The 21,215-nt window shown below is 46.6% G+C and overlaps 1 protein-coding gene across 1 annotated transcript; it reads right to left on the bottom strand.

Moving 5' to 3' along the window:
• Nucleotides 1-200: 200 nt before the first annotated feature.
• On the bottom strand, nt 201-11,568 carry LOC8038917. Its single transcript, XM_002412980.5, has 6 exons — nt 11,200-11,568; nt 9,797-10,063; nt 8,757-8,844; nt 6,112-6,262; nt 1,790-1,869; nt 201-1,546 (listed from the first exon to the last, which is right to left on the bottom strand). Exons 2-6 carry the CDS (start codon nt 10,033-10,035, stop codon nt 1,430-1,432), a joined length of 675 nt encoding a protein of 224 aa, XP_002413025.1. The 5' UTR covers nt 10,036-10,063; nt 11,200-11,568; the 3' UTR covers nt 201-1,429.
• Nucleotides 11,569-21,215: the final 9,647 nt, after the last annotated feature.

Here is a 21,215-nt window from a genome sequence, read left to right as displayed (position 1 = left end):
GAAGAGAAAAATATTGTATACGTTTTCCCATAGGAATACAGGCAAATTGAAAAACTAGACTGGTTGCTGTCTGCTTTAATTTACAACCAGAAGTCCCATAGTCACTAGCGCCAGCTGAGCCTCTAGCATTTATTGTAATAACTCTATGGTTCAGACACCTCCCTCTTCTTCCATCGTGGGCAAGGACAATCAATGCCAAATACAACCCGCCAAAAATAAATCTTATTTATATTCGAAGCATCAAGTACAGGGACAATGTTGTCTAAATATACATTTCTTTTGCCTATCCATAGACCTTTTTCGCTCACTCTTGTCTCCAACCACCTTGTAAGCATATCCGGTATGGGCGACATAAAAATAATAAAACAATTTAACCTCCAAATAATAAAAAAAATAAAGGGGAGACAAAACGAGAATGGGCGACAATTACGCACATATCCTAAATGTATTCTATTGGCGAGGCGACAGCAGAACAATGTTTTTGCCCATACTGGAAGTGACAATATTTGAAGATGGCTGCGCCCTCGTGAAATAGGTCTGTGCGAAGGTTTCACCGAGACTTAACATCTCAGTGAGCACATCTGCTCACCAAGCAACACTGCTTCACAAGTCACTCGCGATTGGTGAATCTTGCTCAACAGCGGGACTAGGAAATTCCATAGCACGCCAGTATCATCATGCAACAAACATGTCTTGTCTTTTCTGCCACAAAGTTCATGCTTATAAGCGTGCACTGGAATGCAAAAACCTGAAATTAAAAGACAACCAGTGTCATGGCATAACTCTTAAAATGGTGCTGCTGCACCAGAAAAGTGGCAATAATACTCAATATCAGTTCAACTGCCACACATGAGTACATCTTGTATATAAATATAGCAAAAACATGCATCTCACTATCAACTGCCTGGATTCTGCTGGCCCTGCATGAAGGCAAGTATTTTGTTCAGCATGATACGCATTTAATTGATTTCAACAAGCCCGCTTGGCGGCGGCAGCCAAACCCGGTGTTGCTTTCCCAGGTTCGCCGACAGCTAGAGAAATGCCGAGTGTAACATATCATGCTCCCACTTCTTGCCTCCCGATTCGTTCTGTGGTGCTTTTATCAGCTCATGCCTCGATCTGACTGGCTGAGGGACGATAATAAAATGCTTGGGACTCGCGAGCCCTGCGTTGGTTAAGCCGTCAGCTACATAGGGCTTGTTATACATCGACAGGTGCCATCAAGCTATAACCTCAATCAGCTTGGAAAAACAATTGTGGATAAGCTGCACCAGCCTAAAACAAACTTTGTAATGTATCGCACCCACAGTATATGGCACACATAAATATGCTGAAGCACGCATTTCAGCGGTGTACACGGTATAGTGACATCCGTCAATTCCGAGCACTTCACACATCTCAAACGTATACAGCGGGAAGAAAAGAGGGTTCACGAGGTCAACATCTCGATTTCCGCCTTTATGTTGCTCTTGGCCCGTTCTTCGAACTTCCTGCGAAATGGTTCAGTTGCAAAGATGTTTGGGATCTGCAGGAAAGATGTGAGTATCTGGAAAAGGAAGCAAAGGTGTGTCTTTAGGTGGTCTACGAAGTGCTCTTTCCATTCCCAGCAAAACAACAAGAAACTTCTGTTGGCACACTGAAGCTCTTCGAGATACAGTATTCACTCGCACACTTTGTGTAATGTTTGTGAACAGGACCCACAGATTTGCTGTAGGCTCATACAACACCCGTTGTTTACCAGTGCAGCAAGGAGTCTGGTATGGACGCCACACGTGTCGGAGAGACGCACCTTTGAGCGAAGGCGGTTGTAGAGGTGGTCGGGAACAAAGCTGTATTCGAGCCTTATTTTCTGAGCATAGTCTTTATATTCTGAAACAAAACAAGGGGGAAAAATATTGGCCCTTTGCTGTACAAGCGTTAAAGAGGCAGCGGCAACACAAAATCCAATGTGGTAACTCTCAGAGCCTGTTGGACTGTGAGATGCAGTATACTGAGCGTGCGGAAAGTAAAAGCAATGGGAATGCAGCAGTGCCGCAGTGTGTTCCCAACTGCTCGATCACGATTGAGCGGTTTACGAGTCGTGTTTGCACGACACGCTGCAAGGAGGTGACGCCTGCGCTGCTCGTGTGCAAGTGCTCGTCTCCTCACTTCTTTGACTTCCTTCACTTCTCCATGACAACACAACGTATGTTCACTCGCAATCAACTTGCCCAGGACCTTGAGGAGGCGTCCACCATTAAATTACAAACTTCCACAATAGTTTAGTCGCTCGGCGCAACATGCAAACTGAACAAGCTTAATGTGGCGTATGTTCTCGTTTTTTTTTTTTTTTCTCTCTTGCTCTTTCTTGTCGTCTTTCTTTGGGGAAGCCCAGAAAGCGCTCGTTTCACGGAGCAGAGTGCTGCTGTATGTATGAACCTGTGACGTTTTACCCCTGCCGGGAGTAATGTGAAGGCAGTCAGGAAGAGGTTCGGCGGGACTGGTGTCTAATAGACCTTTTGCGAAATCCCCCAAGCGCCCCGGCCAGCACACGAGGAATTGTGGAAGAGACTGTACCTCGCCTGGCCGCTCTGCCTTGAGTTCGCATTGCCATGTCGCTTGTTTCCTCTTAATCTTCGGTTTTGCGATTCTATTACTTATTTTTATCTATTCCAGTGTATTTTTTATTGCTTCTAAGTGTTTATATTCTCTTTGGCGCGCGGTATTTCTTGTATACATATAGTATTTGTGTCTTTATTTTGCCTTTTTCGACGAAAGTGCTGACGGACAACACGCCGCTTCGCGCGAGGTCCCCGGGTGAGTACTACTGTTACTACAGATTCCCATCACACTGTTAGCTGTTCATTTTTGGTTCATTTGACCAGCGTGCAGTCGAGAGGAGCCGTTTATGAACACCCGCGCACATGTCATAGGGGTAGGCAGAGCTCCGAATCAACAATCGCGACGCAAGAGCCGAGTGTGCAGTGATTTGGCCGCCCGCGCTCGCTCCGTTGACTCGCACTGCAGCGTATGCCTTCGAGTTCCGCTCACTTGACCAAGATACAGCACGCCACTTTGTCGCCACAAAACATTTGTTCGAATGTTTGCGAAGCTGAGGCATATGCAACCAACTGCGCACTGCGGCGCGATCCCTTCGCAAACGCCAACAGCTCAATGTCGCGGCTTGAATGCGTCTATGGCATGCCTTCGTAATCTATCTGCTCAGCTGCTTCAGTTGCCAACGCCCTTTTTCAAGTGCAGAGATATGTTGCCGCGAATCATTTTTCCGAATGCCTGCGAAGCCATCACACCGTTCGTCATTTCCAACGCTGCGGTGCCTGACAAACTGCGCGCAGCGGCGCGAGCCCTCCTTGAAGGGATACTGAACCGAAATTTCGAGCTCACTAAACAGGGCCGGGCGGGTAAGTGGGAAGCTGCAAAACCAAAAAATATCACTCATACGGCGATATATCTAACAGATCGCCATATTTTTTGGAAAAGAAGTGCGCGATTGAACCTGGCCGACGAGGCCAAGACAAGGCACGTCACGATTCCCATTCTCTCTCTTCCTTGCTACGTCCCGTCAAACTGGTGAACCGAAGCGAGGAGGAAAGAAGGGAGGCCGCTCCTCCTCATTCTCAAATTCTCCCGGAGGACAGTTACGTCAAAGAACTCGCTTGATCGCGCCCTTCTTTTCCAAAAGTATGGCCATCCGTTTGAGATCTCAATGTATGAGGCGAGGGACAATTTCTCCCACAATTCCTCGCACGCGGGCCGGGGCGCTTGGGAAAATTGCAAATCGTCTATTGGTGAGGAGGCGATGCTATGCCAGTGTTCAGCTGGCAGTCAGCCTGTCAACTTCTGCTGCTGGCACCTAACCGGATGTGGTTAGGTGCCAGCCGTATAACGCATTCTGTGTTAAAAAAGTAAGGTGCACTTTTTAAACTGGAGTAGCCTGGGGGTAGCCATGTCAGCTTTCCCCGTGATTGCAAACATCAATCTCTCTTCCCTGTGACAATACCCAGCCCTCTCTCAGTAATAACAAAATAACCTCAAGGAGTGGAGCAACAGCAATAGCGCCGCCAACCACCGGATATCGCACAAAACAAGCTCCGAAACCGAAACTTGAGCCAGACTTGTAGTCAGGATTTATGGCCCGTAATTGATGGCACACGTGACACACTCGTGACTAGTAGCCACAAGGTTAAAGAGGATAAGCTGAAAACTATGTATAGCAAACTCTAGACAGCGATACGAGGGGCAATATTGCGTAGGCACTGCATGAGGTACTGCTTCATGTGTGTCAAATCCGAAAGGACCTCGAAGCGAAGAGCAAGGAGGCAACCAGTGCCACTGCAAGGGCGACCCCGGTCAATGTTTTTTTTAATTTGGGATTACGACTGTTTTCAGCTAAACCAGTGTCCCTGAATTTCAGGGTACAATATTTTTTTTTAGATATTGTGAGCAGTTTTATAAATATCATGGCTCAAAGCTTGGTTTCGGGCATCTACAGCAAAACCGAAACTATCTGCTAGAGGGTGGAAACACTGATCATCAGCCGTACGGCCGCGACATGATGTCAGAAGGATGCTGCGGTACATACCAATCAACCGCAGCTCCACCGCGACATGACGTCGCTAGGGTGTTGCACCAGTGTTGCTTGACTAAAAGCCAATCCGCTTGCCGCCCACTAAAGAGCAGTTGCTCGCACCTTTAAAATCTGTTTTAGTGGAGAACACGGCTTCACTTTGACGTAATATTTCAGCTGTGATCATATTTCGTGACACTAAACCGATACCACTCATTTATTTTTTTCGTTTTCGACCGGAGTTGTCCTTTAACTAACACATCCAGACTCCGATTCATTTTTAATTATTTCAAAATTCAAGGAGTGCAATGTCTTTGCATTCACCATGAGAATGTGCTTCTTACGGAGAGTGAAATCATCATAAAAATATACTTTTCCAGGGGTTACAAGTTTACGAGCTCGCGTGCACGATTTCTAATATCCCTAAATCAAAGTGTTTTCAGCCTCCAGTGGTTGTAACGAGTAAGCTTTATGCATGAACATTTTTATCAACGAAGATGTGCCTCAAAATGCCTGTTACCACACTTACACAATTGTAAGTCTATGCGATTCTACGTCGACAATACCTGTTGGCAAAATGAAAGAAAAAACCGCATTCCATGGCGAACATTTATTGATCACTGAATTACTATTCGTCCTCACTAGTGCTGCTGTTACCACCGTCATGACTGCTACATTCCCAAAGCACGTCATCGTCCAACGAAATATCCTTAGGTACCAATCGCACATTTTCGCGACGTGCGCTGCAAGCTTGAATTTCGGAAAGCATTCGGGTTTAGACCCGTTAAAAGCGATTTGTGTGCCATCACAGTTAAAGATCCTGTGCGCATTGCAGATGCCACTGTGCACACCCCACTGTGACACGTCTAACGTACAAACTTCTGTCCAGCAGCGCAGTTGTTGGTTGCTTTTGCATGAAGAATGGCCGTAACGAGCGCCGAAACCCAAGCTCGCCCGGACTACGCACGTCAATGAAGAGAAACGTAGACCGGCAACCTCCAGCGCAGTAGCATGGTGTCGTGCAAACCGTTCAAACAAAGAATGTGCAATCAGAAAGTTCAGTGAAGCGTATTTCACATGCAGAGCTGATGAGGCTGTTCCAGCGGCCGTTCCTCCAGTTCCGGCGAGGCTCTTGCATTAACTGTCTCCAGCCCCTCGACCATTCGTTCCGCGCACCGTATCCTATGCACGTATTCCACACGTTCCGTGCTGATGTGCAAACTGCAATACCAGTTTCCACCATTCAAAAAAATGTTTTTTAAAAGGCAATTGTAAAACGAGCACATAGACGTCGCTCGTGTTTTACTGAAGATCTAGGACTATTTTAGTGGCACTTCCACAGGTCACTAACAAAATATTTGCTAAAGATTTCTATAAAGTCATGAAATACAAGGACCTAACCGCCGAGATAAAAATGTCTATGGCTCTATATCTCTCTGCTTTTCAGACGTAAGCCATTGCTTGAGATATGCGGCATATGATAGCACTTTGTTTCGCTTTGTCTCGACACTCAAGTGCATAGAAACGTGAGACATTGTTCTCACCGCTTGGACTGCCTCCGAGCACGCACATGTCGAAGTCGAGGAAGAAGTGCCTGTCCTCGCTGCCGTAGATGCCCTCCTGCTTGTGTTCCTCGGTGCTGTGAAGTTTGGTCAGCTGGATAAGCTCGGTCACTGTCAGGAACAGCTCAGAGTCCTACCAAAAGGAGCAGAAGGGGCCACTTAACATCAGCATTTGATTGCGACAAATTTCCTTGCTTTCCAATATAGCAGTATGACCGGTATCGCTGACCAATAGTAATAATAAAATTAGATAAGCACCGTAATGCTACAAGATTAATAAAAGTTTGAGAGTTATGCGAGGTTTTTAAAGCAGTGATGTGATTGGCCTAAGCCATTGTGGCGCACAATTCAAAGCCACTAAAACAGTGTTTTGGGGCAGTAAAAGTGGCTTTTGGGGCAGCCAAGACAGTGTTTTGGTGCACAAAAAAGTGGTTTTTGGAGCGGATATTCATAGAAAAAAAAAATTGCTTTAAGTGCTGTACCATAGGGGTTGTGTGGATATTTAGACAGCGTGTACTTGGTCAGCCATTTCAAAGTTGCTACGAGTCACTCACTGTAGATGAGAAATTTAGCCAGTGCGGTACAACCGCTAACCTAGAGTCTTTAACGTGCATCACACAGAAGTGATAAACGACCGCACGCCGGTACGATGCTCATCCAGATCGAAACAGGCAGGAGTGGGGATTGAGCCCAGAATCCTGGGTTCTGCAGCGCGAGCTTTCGCTCCATGTGCTACGAGCTGGTGTGTGTTAGCCCATTCGGCCACCGATCCCCCCATAAGTGCTCTACAAACGAAGGGCACTCTGTGTTGCGTTGTGTCCTGATGTAATGTGTTGTGACGGAACTCGCTGCTTGTGTTCTTACAGCTGAGACACCCCGCAAGTGTACAGTGCTGTAAGCATTGCCGAGCAATTCCGAAAAACCGCTTGCCACAGTTTTACTTGTTCACAAAGTGCCAGATTTTCGTAAACAGTAAGCGAACGTAAAATAATGAATTGCAAGCGTCCCAGCTGGTGCCTCTGTTCGTGCAATCATGTTTGCATGCACGTGAGGGCAACTTCGGCAGGCTTCCAGCTGCGCCTGCTTCGTCGCGCGAGCGGAGACAACGACTGTTCGGTCGAAACCATGCCACTGCGCTCCGTCGCCAACCGACTCCCACAATTGCATGCAAAATGTAGCTGTCGAGCATACGACAAAAAACAGTCCAGCGACGTGTGCTTGCCAGGCCAGCGAACAAGCTAAACACACACAAAAAAAAGAACCTGAGCGCATTGATGCAAGACATCGCGAGCCAGGGTCAAAAAGTTCTTGGAGCGCTTTGTGCAATGGCTGAACTCGAGACATTCAAGCACGCTGTACGGGTTCAGCGTGCAGACATTGCCTTCCTTGCTTTAGCTCACTTCTCCTCACCAACTTTCTTTCGCTGCAGATTTTTCAAGTACCGGGGTCCGTCTCGAAAGAAGGCCCACCGAGAGGAATCTAGATAATCAATCCTTCAACACAGCAGTCTTTGAATTGAAGATGGGTTCTTGTAGTAATGCACGATTTAAACAAGAACAAGAATGCTGATGAACATGCGGCAATACTTAGTTTCATTTTAGAAAGCACATATCTGCAGCGCTGTGGGGACGGCAACACTCAATGTCGCGCGACGACGGGGACTGGAAGGCAGGGACCAAATAGTTTTCCCACGGCCGTTGCTTCAGCCGCGCAAAAACATGGTTTCGTTTCGCAGCATGACAGCATGGCTTGTACCCGGCACGCTAGCGTTGGATTGTCCGCACAAACCCGCGTCTATTGTTCAAAATATTTTACAGAAAAAAGACGCGAGACGAGATCCAAGAGACGACGACAGCGCGAAACGCTAGACGGTGGGAAAACCATGCAAGACCGGGTGGACAATTGATGCACGGTACTTTGTGCCGGGCGGCTGCTTGTGCCACATAACACATGCATGCTCAATTACGGTACTCAGAATACTTTAAATTTTGAAAAGCGGCCGAAATTGTTTTTTTGGCGCAGGCTTGGCACAGATTACCCATATTTTGTCAAAATGTAGCAAGATGCAGCAGGGTTAGCCCCTTGGCACTGTTAAAGGTAGATGTGCTTACTGTAGACACTTTGATCCGAGAACCTCAGTTTATGAGCGACAAAAACAAATGTCTGGGAAGTTGCAGACTTACCTACGTGGTCAAAAGCAGGCCACTACAACAAGTTACAAGTTGAGCCTGAACTTTTGCTTAAAGTTCAAGACACTTGAGAGAGCTTACAGGAAATATTGAAGTATGTAACGCATAGGCACAAAATTAGCGACTTGCGGCTTCAACACAAGTTTGTTTATCTAAAAGTTTCTCTATGCTTCTGACCTTGTGTAGAGTGTATTTAGCAGTCACCATGGCAGTGTTTCTAGACAAAGCATGTGTTGGCATCCGGATTTCACCAGATTCATTGAACACTACCACGAGTGTTGCTTGGAAAGGGTAAAACCTTACTTTGCCCACAGCTCGATCTAATGACATGTAAATAGTGGGCATGGCATTTCGAGCAAACGAGGAATGACTACGAACAACGGTGGTAAATAAGCTGCGAGGCATCATTGGGAAAAGAAAATATGATTGCAGTCTGACCATTGGGATCCTCGCTTCGTCTGCAAACTGCCTGAAGGCTTCGATGCAGCGCTCTTCGTTGTCCTGAGACCTGGGGTCGTATTCCAGACTGAAAATCACCATTCAAAAACACAATCGACGATTAGTCACCAGCAATAACATCTTGCCAAAAAAAATCAACAACAACGAACGGCCTCTGAGCGGTCCGACAATGTACCGTGCTGCGTGGGGAATTGCATGGCCGTACCAATGTATGCTCGGGCTAACTTGTATCCTCAATAGATCCTGGAAGCCATGCGATCTCTTCTCTGCTACTATTGCGAGTTCAGAAACCGAAATGAACAGAATGGACAAACAAAGCCAATATGCACACTGTTTCATTACTGCACTGTCTTCTTCTCAATCTAAAATCCTATCAACATTCACACCCTCTTCTATCCATGGGTATTCCTCCATGCACTATACATCATAGAGCCACAGTGTGTCGAAAATAGAGTGGGGGCACTGAATATTCCTGGAATGGTCTATAGAGTGGCTAACTGATTTACTATAGTTCTCTTTTCATCACTGCGACGAGCTTTGATGGTGCCATACAAAATCCCAAGAGCCAGCTCAAGCACCTTGCAAAATCGCTTAGTCGGCCACCTGTCAGTGATTTCGCCGGTACAAACCAGTGCAGCATATTTTAATGAAAATTTTCTGCGATTTTGTCCAATTGTGAACACCAAAATGAAGCACATGTTGCCTTAAGATGCGCTATGGTCCAACATTGTTTTGGTTTAGTTTCAACAAATAGCTGGATGTCCAAAGAAAAGTCCCCGCCTGAAATCCCCAATAACCTTTCCAACTAAAGAACACGAATTTGAGCGTATCCTCCCACAACAAAATCACAAAATATAAAAACCAGCGAAATGAACACAAGTATACCATACAACATAATGATACAATTTCATCTCCGATCGGGCAGCCCACTTTGTGATGCTTGAGGTGGCGTACAAAGAACGCTGAGCACTACCTGCCCACATATTTCAGAAACGTATAAAACTCTTCTGTCCACTTACAACTGAAAGAAAAGAGCAAAAGCGACGCCTTTCGGATTGCTCAGGTAGTCTTGATAGGTTCGGAACAGCCCCATCATGTGGCTGAGGTGATCCAGGTTGTGGTGATGCCTGGCGCCGTCCGTGTACTTCTGGCAAATCCAACGTCTCCACTTGTCCCTGACTTCCTCGGTGAAGTCAAGGGTAAGATCGCTCCACACCTCATCTAGTACGCTGCAGCCGAAACCGTCTTTTTCGGTCATTGTCGCAGGCTCGTTAGTTCAGAGCGTCCTGAAACAAGAAAATGTGAATGGCAGATGGCAGACGGCAAAGTAAGAGTGTGTAAGCATGGGAGCAGCACTGGTCATTCGAGAAACAAAACGAAGGTGCCTATCCACTAAGAGATTGAAAACTTGTCCTGTGTCCAAACCTATGTAAAAACGATTGGCAGTCCTTCTGGAGTCGGGAGACTTTAACAGCAGGTGCATGGTCTTGCAGATAAACATGAAGTAAAACAATTAGGCTTGTACGAGCGAGTGCAACCCTACTAACTCGCCAATGGTAATTGCATGGTATAACAGCATAAATGCCAACCAAAAACAAACTTGACTTTTTTTGTTCTTTTTAAATGACATTATTATCAAGTGAAGACTTGCATTTCAACCACTAGTGCTACAGTCCGACAGAGCGCGAGCGTTCGACGAAACATAGGCCATTTATGTGGCTAGAAAAACACAGTTCTGTTTTCTCTCAAACACCAGGATATCAAAAACATTGTCTGACTTTGCTCAATTTGTGATCTTAAACGATCTGAGAGACAGACTCAAAATAGTTTCATAGGCCCGTTTATTAAAACATCCATGAGAGTGAGTGGCTACCTCTTTAAGAAACAAAAGTAAATGCGACCGGCAACCGGCATGGGAGGAAACTGAAAAGGAAGGCCCTGCAGCGTAGGGAAAACCCCTTTAGAATGATGCAGACTACCACGACGTCATCGTCACCGCACGGAAGCAGACCAATCCTCGTACGTGCGATACTTTCTAGCCACGGAAACCTCACCTCGAGAGTGCAACAATACCAGTGTGGCAAGAAACAGGTTCAGCTTACTCTTATCGCGATCTTTCAAACGAGAGATTGCTCAAATGTCACTTGCGCATTTTCAGTCGCTCGCGATCGATTCTCGGGTGGCCCATTCGCGAAATCAAAACGGATAGCGGTTTTGAACCTCTATAACCAGAAAACGATTTTTTCTGAACTGGACTGTACTGCACGTCGGAATCGAAGCACAAAATTCGCTCCACAAGGTGTTTCGCGGGTCGTATTGCGGGGAAGGCCCCCTTTCATCTCTGCAGCGCTACAGAAGCTACGGCACTGACCCGCCAAGAAAAGTCACCATCAATTCTGGGACTTGTGGAGCATTGACTTACATTAGGCTGCGAACCAAGGGTGGAACCACTTGATAGACTTGATATGACCGAGGACTGGACCGGGACAGGAGAGAGCGTTGTTTACTGTGTCGTGATCCAGTCGATCCCGTGATGCGAAAGGAAAACTCCGCTGGCCTTGGTTGGCTATTGACTTTTGACTACGGATTCTAATGGATCGCGCGAACGGCAGGAGCGCGCAAAACGTGGTGGATAGGGGTGTCGCGAACTAGAGCACTATATATCGCGAACCGGCCGAGGTTCGCGTCCAACCAGGTTCGACTTTTGCGAACCTTTTGTGAAGATTTCGACGAACCTTGTATTGAGGTTCGACACGTCTGCGCATGCGCGACAGGCTGGCCATTTGGATTCGGATTGGATGGTAATGGCTAAAGGATGAATTAAGGGCACCGCTGGTTGCACCCACTGATCTCAATGACAATTGCTGGATCGCGCTTGCCGCTCCCGCAAGTGAAGCCACCGGACTTCACTCGCTTGGGATACGATTTGCCGTTTTTGCTAGCCTTTGCTGCGGTTTTCCAGCGTGCTGTAGACACGTTTTCTACTCGTTCGTCGTCATTCGCCGAAGAAGTTTTTTGAAGACTCTGTGTATTGTTGAGACTTGCCGTTGTGAACACGTGGAAAATTTTACGAAAGTGCGGTGTCGCAGGAAAAAGGCACAACGCGTCGAAAGGAAGGGCTGGCGGCGTGTTCAAAGCGTCCTTGGCACGCCGAAGTGCCGTGTCTCTGTGCCTTCGCGCGCTTGGATACCGACCAAGAAGCGACGCCGTGTGAATGTGTTCAGCGAGTGGAATGTGCGTGAAGCCGTATCAAAAGGTACAACTCGTCGAAAACGTGTCGCCGGTGTCGCGGCGTGATCAAAGCTTCCTTGGCACGCCGAGTGATGCATCTTTGTGCCTTCGCACGCTTGGATACCGGTCAAGAATTGACGCCGCGCCAAAGTTCTGAACGTGTGTCGCGCGTAGATGCCTTTAGATCATTTATATATATCGGCCACGGAGTTCTGGATCGTCCAGCTGTTCCGGTGAGTTGCTATCAATAAAAGGGGGAGATCTGTACGTGTTCTTATGTACTATATTAACCATGGCTATGTACCAAATCTACTCTAATAGATTCCGTGGGAGCACGAATAGGGCAACGTTGTGGAGCCAGGGGGTTTTCGAAAGCAAAAGTACAAGACGGCGAGAATGAAAATCTTTGAAGCGCGGCCGATATGGTCGTGTGCAATCTGTTGACCAATTACAATTAGGCGAGCCGCGCTCAAACGTCAAGTGCAATTGAGTAGGTTGATAATAAGCCAGCACTGATCAGTGATGAGGAGCTGTTGTGCACGGTATTGCGTAAATCGTCTAAGGACGAAAAAAAGACGTACCTTCCCCCCATCTTCCGTCGCTAGTGGACGCTGGATTAAGCTCGTTCCTAAACCGCGAGGGGAAAAGACGCTGATCCAGAGGCACGAACAGCTTCACGCACATTGCACTCGCTAAACACATACACACGGCGTCGGTTCTTGGTCGGTATCCAAGCGCGCGAAGGCACAGAGACACGGCACTTCGGCGTGCCAAGGACGCTTTGAACACGCCGCCAGCCCTTCCTTTCGACGCGTTGTGCCTTTTTCCTGCGACACTGCACTTTCGTAAAATTTTCCACGTGTTCACAACGGCAAGTCTCAACAATACACAGAGTCTTCAATAAACTTCTTCGGCGAATGACGACGAACGAGTAGAAAACGTGTCTACAGCACGCTGGAAAACCGCAGCAAAGGCTAGCAAAAACGGCAAATCGTATCCCAAGCGAGTGAAGTCCGGTGGCTTCACTTGCGCTGCAGCGAACAAGCGGGGAAGCGCGATCCAGCAATTGTCATAGAGATCAGTGGTTGCACCGCTGATTGGTTATTTCCACTGATCTCTATGTCTATTTGCTGGATCGCGTTTGACCAGCTCCTCCTATGGACCGGAATGCGGTCACTGGCGGCCATCTTTAAGTAGAGTTATATCATCTCTAGCCATCATAGTAATATGGCGGACAGCGCAATGGCGGCAGGCTGCCATAAAAATAGCCGTAGATCTAGTACACTGTACCGTGGGTGACATTTCGTGCTTGATTGAAGTTGTTCGACGAAGCAGATTGTTGAAACCCGGCGTGAACGGTATCCTCATCTTTGAGGACCCGGCAAAAGTTCTACGAAAGCGCAGCACCGGGGGAAAGCAGCGCAGCTCGCATCAAAAGCAGACTCCGTACCGTCGTCTGCTTTCGATGCTTCTTTCGATGCGACTTTCGATACGTGCTGTGCTGCTTTTCTCCCGGTGCTGCGATTTCGTGAAACTTTTACCAGGTCCTCAAAAGCCGGACTACTGTTCACGCCGGGTTTCAAAAACATGTTTCGTCAAATAATTTTAATCAAGCACGCAATATCACCCACGCTATTTTGACCGCAGCCTGCCAACCCACCTGCCAAAACGCTATCTGCCATGGATGGATGATAGCGGCTGCAGCAGCTTACATTGGCTAGAGGTGATATAACTCTACCTAAAGATGGCCGCCAGTGACCGCATTCGCGGAGCGGGCAAACGCGATCCAGCAATTGTCATAGAGATCAGTGGTTATTTCAGTTAATACAGTACAAAAAAAATATTTTATTAACGTCTTCAGTGATTAGAATTGGTTTCTTTTAATTGCAAGTGTTCATAAAATAAAATAACCCTTTGCATAAAAATAAATTCTCAAAACCTAGACATGCGTGTATCAAGGTCTGGCTAGAGCACTATATAGCTCCTACGGAGCAGAGTAGCGCAATCCTTTGAACCCCGTGTTTTGCCGACAACATGGCCGACAGAGCGGCTCGGCGCGAGTCACGTGGTACTCAGGGTTCCAGGAGGCGGCCCGCCCTATAGGAGAATACATGGAGATCGACATAACACCGCTGACTAAAAAACTAATGGCGAGTTCACATTTTTCAAAACTAGCCTGTCGTGAAGTTAGTAAAGCGCTAAACACTTTATCAAAGTTTTAATAATATCGGATGCGTGTGCAAATTTTGAGAAGGCAATTTCCAAGGCAATGGCGTTTGAAGCACACGATTTTTGCTCGCAGCGGAGATGGGCTTTTCGGGTTGGCCGGAGCGGGTCACGTGAATGGTGTGACGTCGCCGTGTCGTCTGCTGCATGATGCCGCTCAGGCAATTTTTTAAAAAAAGTTACGTCCTTGTATGGCACAAAACTTATCGCATATTATTCTAAAATGTTTCATTATTATGTCAAAAACGATTTCCATTCCGCACATCCCCACAAAACTGCAGAAACAACGATTTTCTCACGTTCTCCATGCATTTCTGACCGCAGTTGGAACCTCCGGGCGTTCGCCGCTAGTCGCCGAGAGACGGCGTTCTAGATTGCGCTACTCCAGAGCTCTGCGCTACTCTGCTCCGAAGGAGCTATATAGTGCTCTAGGTCTGGCCACACGGTCCGCAAAGTCGAACCGGTCGAATCTGGTGAAAAGTTACGAAGGTTCGTCGAACCGGTTCGACCCAGTCGAACCCCGAAAGTTCGACCTAAAAATCCGGTTCGACAAAAGTTCGCGACACAACTAGTCCGGCCATACCCGTCCGCCCCTGTTCCCCTCCTTCTCCGGCTTCCGGCGGCTGTTCGCGGAGCTGACGGTTTTGTGGACCTAGGATAGATGTCGCCGCTAAAACTCCGTATAATAAAAGTTTTGTCGATGATACCAGGTTTTTGACGCATTTATATATATATGTTGGAACGACAAGATTTATAGGAAAGTTACCTTTTATCGAGCAGGTATTCGCACAACTTGCTATCTTTCTACAAGATTCTTCCTCATTGACGTCACGCCGCGTGTTTCTCATGGCCGCCGCTCGCGGCTGCAGGTCGGGGAATATTCGAAGTTTTGCCTCGCTATTGGCCTCGAGATCGACCTAGAGGTGGCGCTGCGGTCGCGCTATCATCATCATCAAAGCGGGGATCGGAAAACGGCCGCCCCATAAGCTCTCCACGGTCGCGCGCGAGACGGCGTAGATTCTTGCGTTTATTTTGTCGCATACTATCGGTGGGAAAACAATTCTAGCGGAAAAGGATGCAGTACTTTTCGGTGCTTCAGTTAAGATCGAATCGTGTTGCCAGCGTGCGGCCCAAATTTATATAATCGCTTCTGTGGGTGCGTCGTCTGCTCTAGGCAGACGTTGGAAAGCATGGATCACCACGACTGATGCTTGTCTGCGGCTAAACTGGACTATTTATGTTAAATATTTGTTTCTTTTAGAATGGATGTATCGGTTCATCAACGTGGGAATAAAAAAAATAATAAATTCCAACCCAGCTAACATAATACTGCTACTGTGGGCTGTGAAATCGCAGCTTCTGGGCTTTTTTTTAACGTCTAGCTTTTGCAGTAATATAAATATTTAGAATGAAGATAAGTTAGCGCTGTATTAGAAATTACCATGCTATTGAGTTCCTCTGCCCTTTTACTGTGCCATAGTGTGGGTAAGGTTTTTGGAGTCTAAACAAATCTACTGCGTTGCGATGAGGAGAGAGTGTCTCTTCTAGTTAAAATCTGCAAACTGCACGTTGGCAGCACAGCTGAAACAAGTGAAGCAAACTGTTCTAATATATCTGCCGTGACTGTAATAAACGAGTGTAACCGAGCAACGCAACAATGTTTCTATTATTAAATGCTTTTCTCGGTAGTGCGGGTTCACTCGCTTCAATTTTCTCGGTGAGGGCCGCGGATTTTAAGAGGCTAATACTATAAATTTCTGGCTAAATAATCTTGTATTCAAACACGGTAGACTTTGCAGCCCAAGCAAACGACGCGCACCACGACACAGACAGCATCGGCCGCCGTGATACTCTTTTACTGATGAGGGCTAACAACCTTCACGAGACTTTCCGATCGCCCTCCGCCCTCACCTAACGCATATCGGGACTCAGCAGTTCATCGATTAACTTTCAGATTATTCGAGTAATGCTTTAATTGCAATTTTCTTTTGCCGGTGGAGTCTTGTGCTGGAGAAAGTCATCAAGGAGTAAAATATGCCTGCTTTAATATTTTTGGCGTCTTTACTTTTTTTGTGACACAGGCTTGCACGGTAAACCACTTCAGCGTGCTTGTCATTTCGCCGAGGGCGATTATACTGTTTAAATAATAACTTAAAAATACTTCATTTTAAAAGGCTTCTGTGTTCATATTTATGTAGGACTCACAACGTGAAGTTTAGAATGGGAATGCAATATGCCATTTATGACATAGTAAAACCAGTAGAAAATATATATATAGTTTAACGTCTTTCACGCAATATGACCGGGGAAAAATCAACATACGGATTAATTAATTGATTGATTAGTCTATTGAAGGATAGCGATCAGTCGGGTTAATTTTCTAATCAAACCACAGACCCACTCAACATTTAATGCTTTATGAAAGCCACGGTTTGTGCGAGATAGCAAAAATACGTGGGACCAGCGATTGTATAAAAAACAACACACTAAGATTATGGAAGCTTCCGTCTTAATAATAATCGCTTTGCTGAATTTCTACGCATGGCAAACGATACAACACAACCTTTAGTAAGAAGAAACGGCAACAAAAACATAAAACGTTTAATAAGAATGTCAAGCTCAGCCTGAAACGGGCTTGCGTCGTCGAGATCCATGCTTCTGAGCGCGCGCCCGTAGCAGACGACGCACGGCGGTATCCCCGCTTTCGCGCGTTTCCAATTTCGGCCGCACGGTGGCGGCACGGTTCGATCTCGAGGCGAATTGCGCGGCAGAATCGCAACATTTCGATGAAAAGAGGTGTGTTTTCTGTCATTTGTGACAAGGTGAACAATACCAAAAGCAGAAGATGCCAATTCTTTCAACGTTAAAATCGTTGCACAGCTCCTTTAAGTTCGAAGTCTGAATTTCACAGAAGGAGATCAGATTCCGCAGTTTCGAACTAAGGCTTCATCGGTTTTATAAATTCATAAAAAAAAAAAGAAAGAAATGTGTTAAAAATTTTATTGAAAACGCTGCCGATTTCTCTTATGCCGTGAATATACTCCTTTCTTCTTAGTGTTGTGGTACTGACGGTACTACCTGTATTACTCGTTATTTGTCGTAACTTATGAAGCAAGCGTTGAACTGGTTGAGCGTTTCATTGAAAACCCCTGAAGCGGTCAGGTGAACGTACTTCCTACTTGTTTGCCAACCTAGTAGTAATTCGATCAAACGTCGCTTAAATGCAATGCTGGCATAAGACGTCTAAATATGCAGAACAATGCATTCCCATAAAGGGATTCAGGCTTCCCCGAAACTCTTTTTTAGTCAGTCTCGGCGTTTCTTCTCGGCGGGATGACGACCCGTGGGATGGAGAAAACACGGAACACAGGCACAGCACCCGACACAAGTCAAGGTTGAGGAGAATGCACCCAGACTAAATTAGGGGACCACCCGGCCTAATGCAGATGATCGGGTCATGACCGGTTGTTATCGGGCTAACCATATTGCCGCTGGCTGCAACTCTTCTTTTTCGATGAATGGAGTTATTGGCCGCTCCGATATACAGCCGGTTGCTAATGATAATGAAGTAAGCGTTGATTCGGCATTCGCTGTAGCGCATCGGTGTCGCGCTTCGCGCGCGCCTTTCCTTGACGCGAGGAAATCGGGGCGCCTCGGTTGGATCTCAAGCTTACAGATCAGGGATCTGTTGGACCAGACCAGAGGTTACCTCGGGGGCAATGTACGGAGTTGTGCGCGGGAGAGGCTCTGTGCGCAAGTCGAAAGAAAAAGATCGAGGTACACCTAAGCATTCCTTATGATATGCGAAAGCATGTAAGCCGCTCGTCCGCTCCCTTTTTCGTTTGCTGAGTATTTTTCGTCACCGGTCGGCGCGTGTGCCCCCCTGGTGACCTTGGACGCTTCGTGTTAACGGCGCGCTGATGGACTCGCAGCGCCATGGGGTGAGCGGTCGTGGAAACTGACGAGCGCAGCGGCCAATGGGAGCCCCGTCGACGCGCGCCAGCCAATGGAACCGAAGGAAACGGAAACTATATATGAAGAAACACGACGACGTCTCAACGTCGTCGTTTTTCTTCCACCCGGTCTTCCACCCAGTCTCAGGTGGTAAAAAATGGTAAACTTACACCAGCTCGCCTGCGCCCTAACTGTTTTTTCATTATATATATCTGTCGTTTTCGCGCTTCCGACTGATGGCGTCAGCTCGCCCTATCAGACAGTTAATGCTTTCGCATTAAAAAGTGTGAGGTACGAGGCCACCCCAAAGTGATCAGTGAGTGCTCTACAAGCGAGTCGTTTGTGGCACGGTCAGGTAAGACTGACTCGAAATCCAATTTCAACTACACTTCACAGATTGACATCTTGTGTTATCTATAATTGCTGCCTCGAACCTATGGGGGTGAACGTGGTTCGAACTTTGTCGAACTTTTGTTCAGAAATTCGAAGTTCATCGACCTTTTAAACTCAGCAAGATCGAAGTTCAAAAATCGCCGATTTGCTTAGCGTGAGAAGTTCGAAAATGTCGAATTTAATAACGCGAAAAAGTTTGACGTTTAGAAGCTTTGGAAACCTTTCGACCCCTTGGTTCAATCTTCGAACATCGGGTTTGGAAAACGTTTGCGGCATCTCTAGTCAATATGCTCCGTGCGCGGATTTTCTGGGAGTGTCATCACGCCCTTTCAAACGCGCATACATTCAAAAGCTTGTTTCTTCCTCTTCCCAAGCTTACACTTAATTATTTTCAAATGCAAATGTGTAACGCACACCTTTATCGGAGTGTGTCCACCAAACCCTTTCTGTGTGTGTCCTCGTTAGTTCTTGGCGTCGGAACTATTCTGGAAAGGGGGGAGGGGGGCTTAGATTTTCCTTATCTTCCCCCGTATTGTTTAGATGAAATTTCGAAGAGGGGAGAGGGATATCGTCTCCCTTCCTCTTCCCTTACACCCATTTCCCCTGTTCCGACGCAACTGGTGGTGGGGAATGGGGTCGATATCTATGTCGGTTATGTCGAAATCTAGCCAGCCATGCTTTGGCATAAATATTTTTCGTGACTTGCGTCAGACGTGCACATTTCAAAGGGCCCTCAACTATACAGTTGCTGTATGAGCGATCCGTCGCTGCTACCCAATCAATCAAACGCAATAAATACAAAGCGCGTATCAAAAACAACCATTTCGTCTGGCCCCCCCCCCCCCCCCCCCCCTCCCCCCCGGCCCCTCAAGAAAAAACAAAAAAGTGCTGGACATCGAGGTTTTTGTGCGCCCATACATTTCCTACCAATCTCAGGTTTGACAGAACACTCAACAACAATATGTACGTGACGTATGTCATGGACTTCTCCGTGGATATGGACATCTATATCAAGATGCTTTTAGACTTCCAGAAAATCTCTTGTCTTGTAATGGCTTCAATCGTCCAACACGTTAGATGTATTTTAAGGAGGTCTTCTAGAGGAAAATGGCTAAGTGGACTAGTTGGCTCATGTTTAACTGGAAAAGCGCCTCACACATACGTGGACACGAGAAAGAAGGGACATGATAAAGAGCTGCTCTAGAGATCTAGAAAATACCTTGCCGATGTCTTGCTTAGCCCAAAACGTGATATGTCTTGTAAATATGTCTTCTAGAGATCTAGAAAATATGTCTTGGTGGACGTTTAGGTATAGAAATTTCGTTGACGTCTTGCGTGTCTCAAGACGTCAGACGTCTAGATGTCTTCTAGACGCCTAAAGGTGTCTTGTAGACACCTTGCCAAGACTGTATCTTGCTTCAGCCGTTTTAAAACGTCAATGAGACGTCTTGCGCTCAGTCAGGTATGTATGTGCTTGGTACTCATGCCATGATACAGTTCCACTAACAAAGGGAAATGTAAGCATCGGAATTATATCGTTTCGTCGGCCAAGAATGAAAGAGTTCACTCTCAATATTCGAAATCGCAGTATTTGATGCGTCGAGCGAACGGCAGACAAGAACTCACGAGACAAGAGCTTGGTGAAGTGCAAGAGGACATGACGTCGCGGACAACGATTGTTGGGAATTTAGGACGGATCATGTCCACTTGAAGCGCTTACCGCGCTACCATGGCTGCGAAATCGTCGCTCAGCCACCTCGGCCGCTCAGTCGAGAGTCGGCGCGGTGATCCTGCGCTACACACAAGAACACGACTGGAAGAAAATGATGGTACGGTCTTCAAAAGGTTGCCTTTCTTTTCTGTATTTTCCTTGTCGTATGGGAGGCCTTCATTCTCGCGCTAGCCTCTTCGCCCCTGGAGGAACTCTACGAAGCGGGTAAGACCGTTTTGATTCATTTTATATTTATGATTTTTCTACAGCTCGGAACTGGACAGTGAAAAGTTCGGTACATTTATAAGTGCTTGTGCACCGAATAGTTTAAACTCTGACAATGAAAGGAAGCTTCTTTAATATTGCACAGTAATCTTACAACGTATAGATGGAGAATATCAACTGTAACTATTTGAAATCTAGAAACGGTTTGTACATCTGGCGGATAAAAAAGAAAAAAAAAAAAGAACAGCCCTTTTTTTATTTTATTTTAGCTCTCGTTTCGAAGCTTGTCGTGCACCACGAAGTTCGTATTCCCGCATTCGTCTAAGTTTCTTTGTGTCTTCGTTTTCGTAAACACTTCTTTGTGACCATCTTCCCGACCCGGCGGTGTTTAAAAGCTCTTTTCGTCTCAACTGCTTGGAGAAATGCATGTACAACTGCAGTGACCTTGGACGGACGATCTGCTAAGCGCCTAAACACAGCCGAGTGCTATTTTATTTCTCCTTATTCACGTGGGCACCGGTATACAAATGATGTCACTTCCCGGTGACCAAAGAAATAAGCATGCTTCTCGTTATGAATGCTTGCGTGGCAGGGGGAAAAGGGGGGAGGGGGGGTTCTTTTTAAGGTTAAGCTCAAATAACTTCATAATGCAAATATAGTTTTGCTTGCAATCTTGCGCGACAAAATTATTTCAACCA

This window comes from Ixodes scapularis, unplaced genomic scaffold, assembly GCF_016920785.2.
Source record: "Ixodes scapularis isolate PalLabHiFi unplaced genomic scaffold, ASM1692078v2 PGA_scaffold12__126_contigs__length_90152505, whole genome shotgun sequence".
NCBI lineage: Eukaryota > Metazoa > Arthropoda > Arachnida > Ixodida > Ixodidae > Ixodes > Ixodes scapularis.
Note: the sequence above shows the minus strand (reverse complement) of the source record. Positions and strands in the feature narration are given on the sequence as shown.

Excerpts from the sequence above, each read along its gene's own strand:
- LOC8038917 (XM_002412980.5), bottom strand. The coding sequence starts at position 10,035 with ATGACCGAAAAAGACGGTTTCGGCTGCAGCGTACTAGATGAGGTGTGG. Across the intron at positions 1,870-6,111 it reads GCTCGGAGGCAGTCCAAGCG|AATATAAAGACTATGCTCAG; the intron begins GTGAGAACAATG and ends GTTTTGTTTCAG. Across the intron at positions 1,547-1,789 it reads ACAACCGCCTTCGCTCAAAG|ATACTCACATCTTTCCTGCA; the intron begins GTGCGTCTCTCC and ends TTCCTTTTCCAG.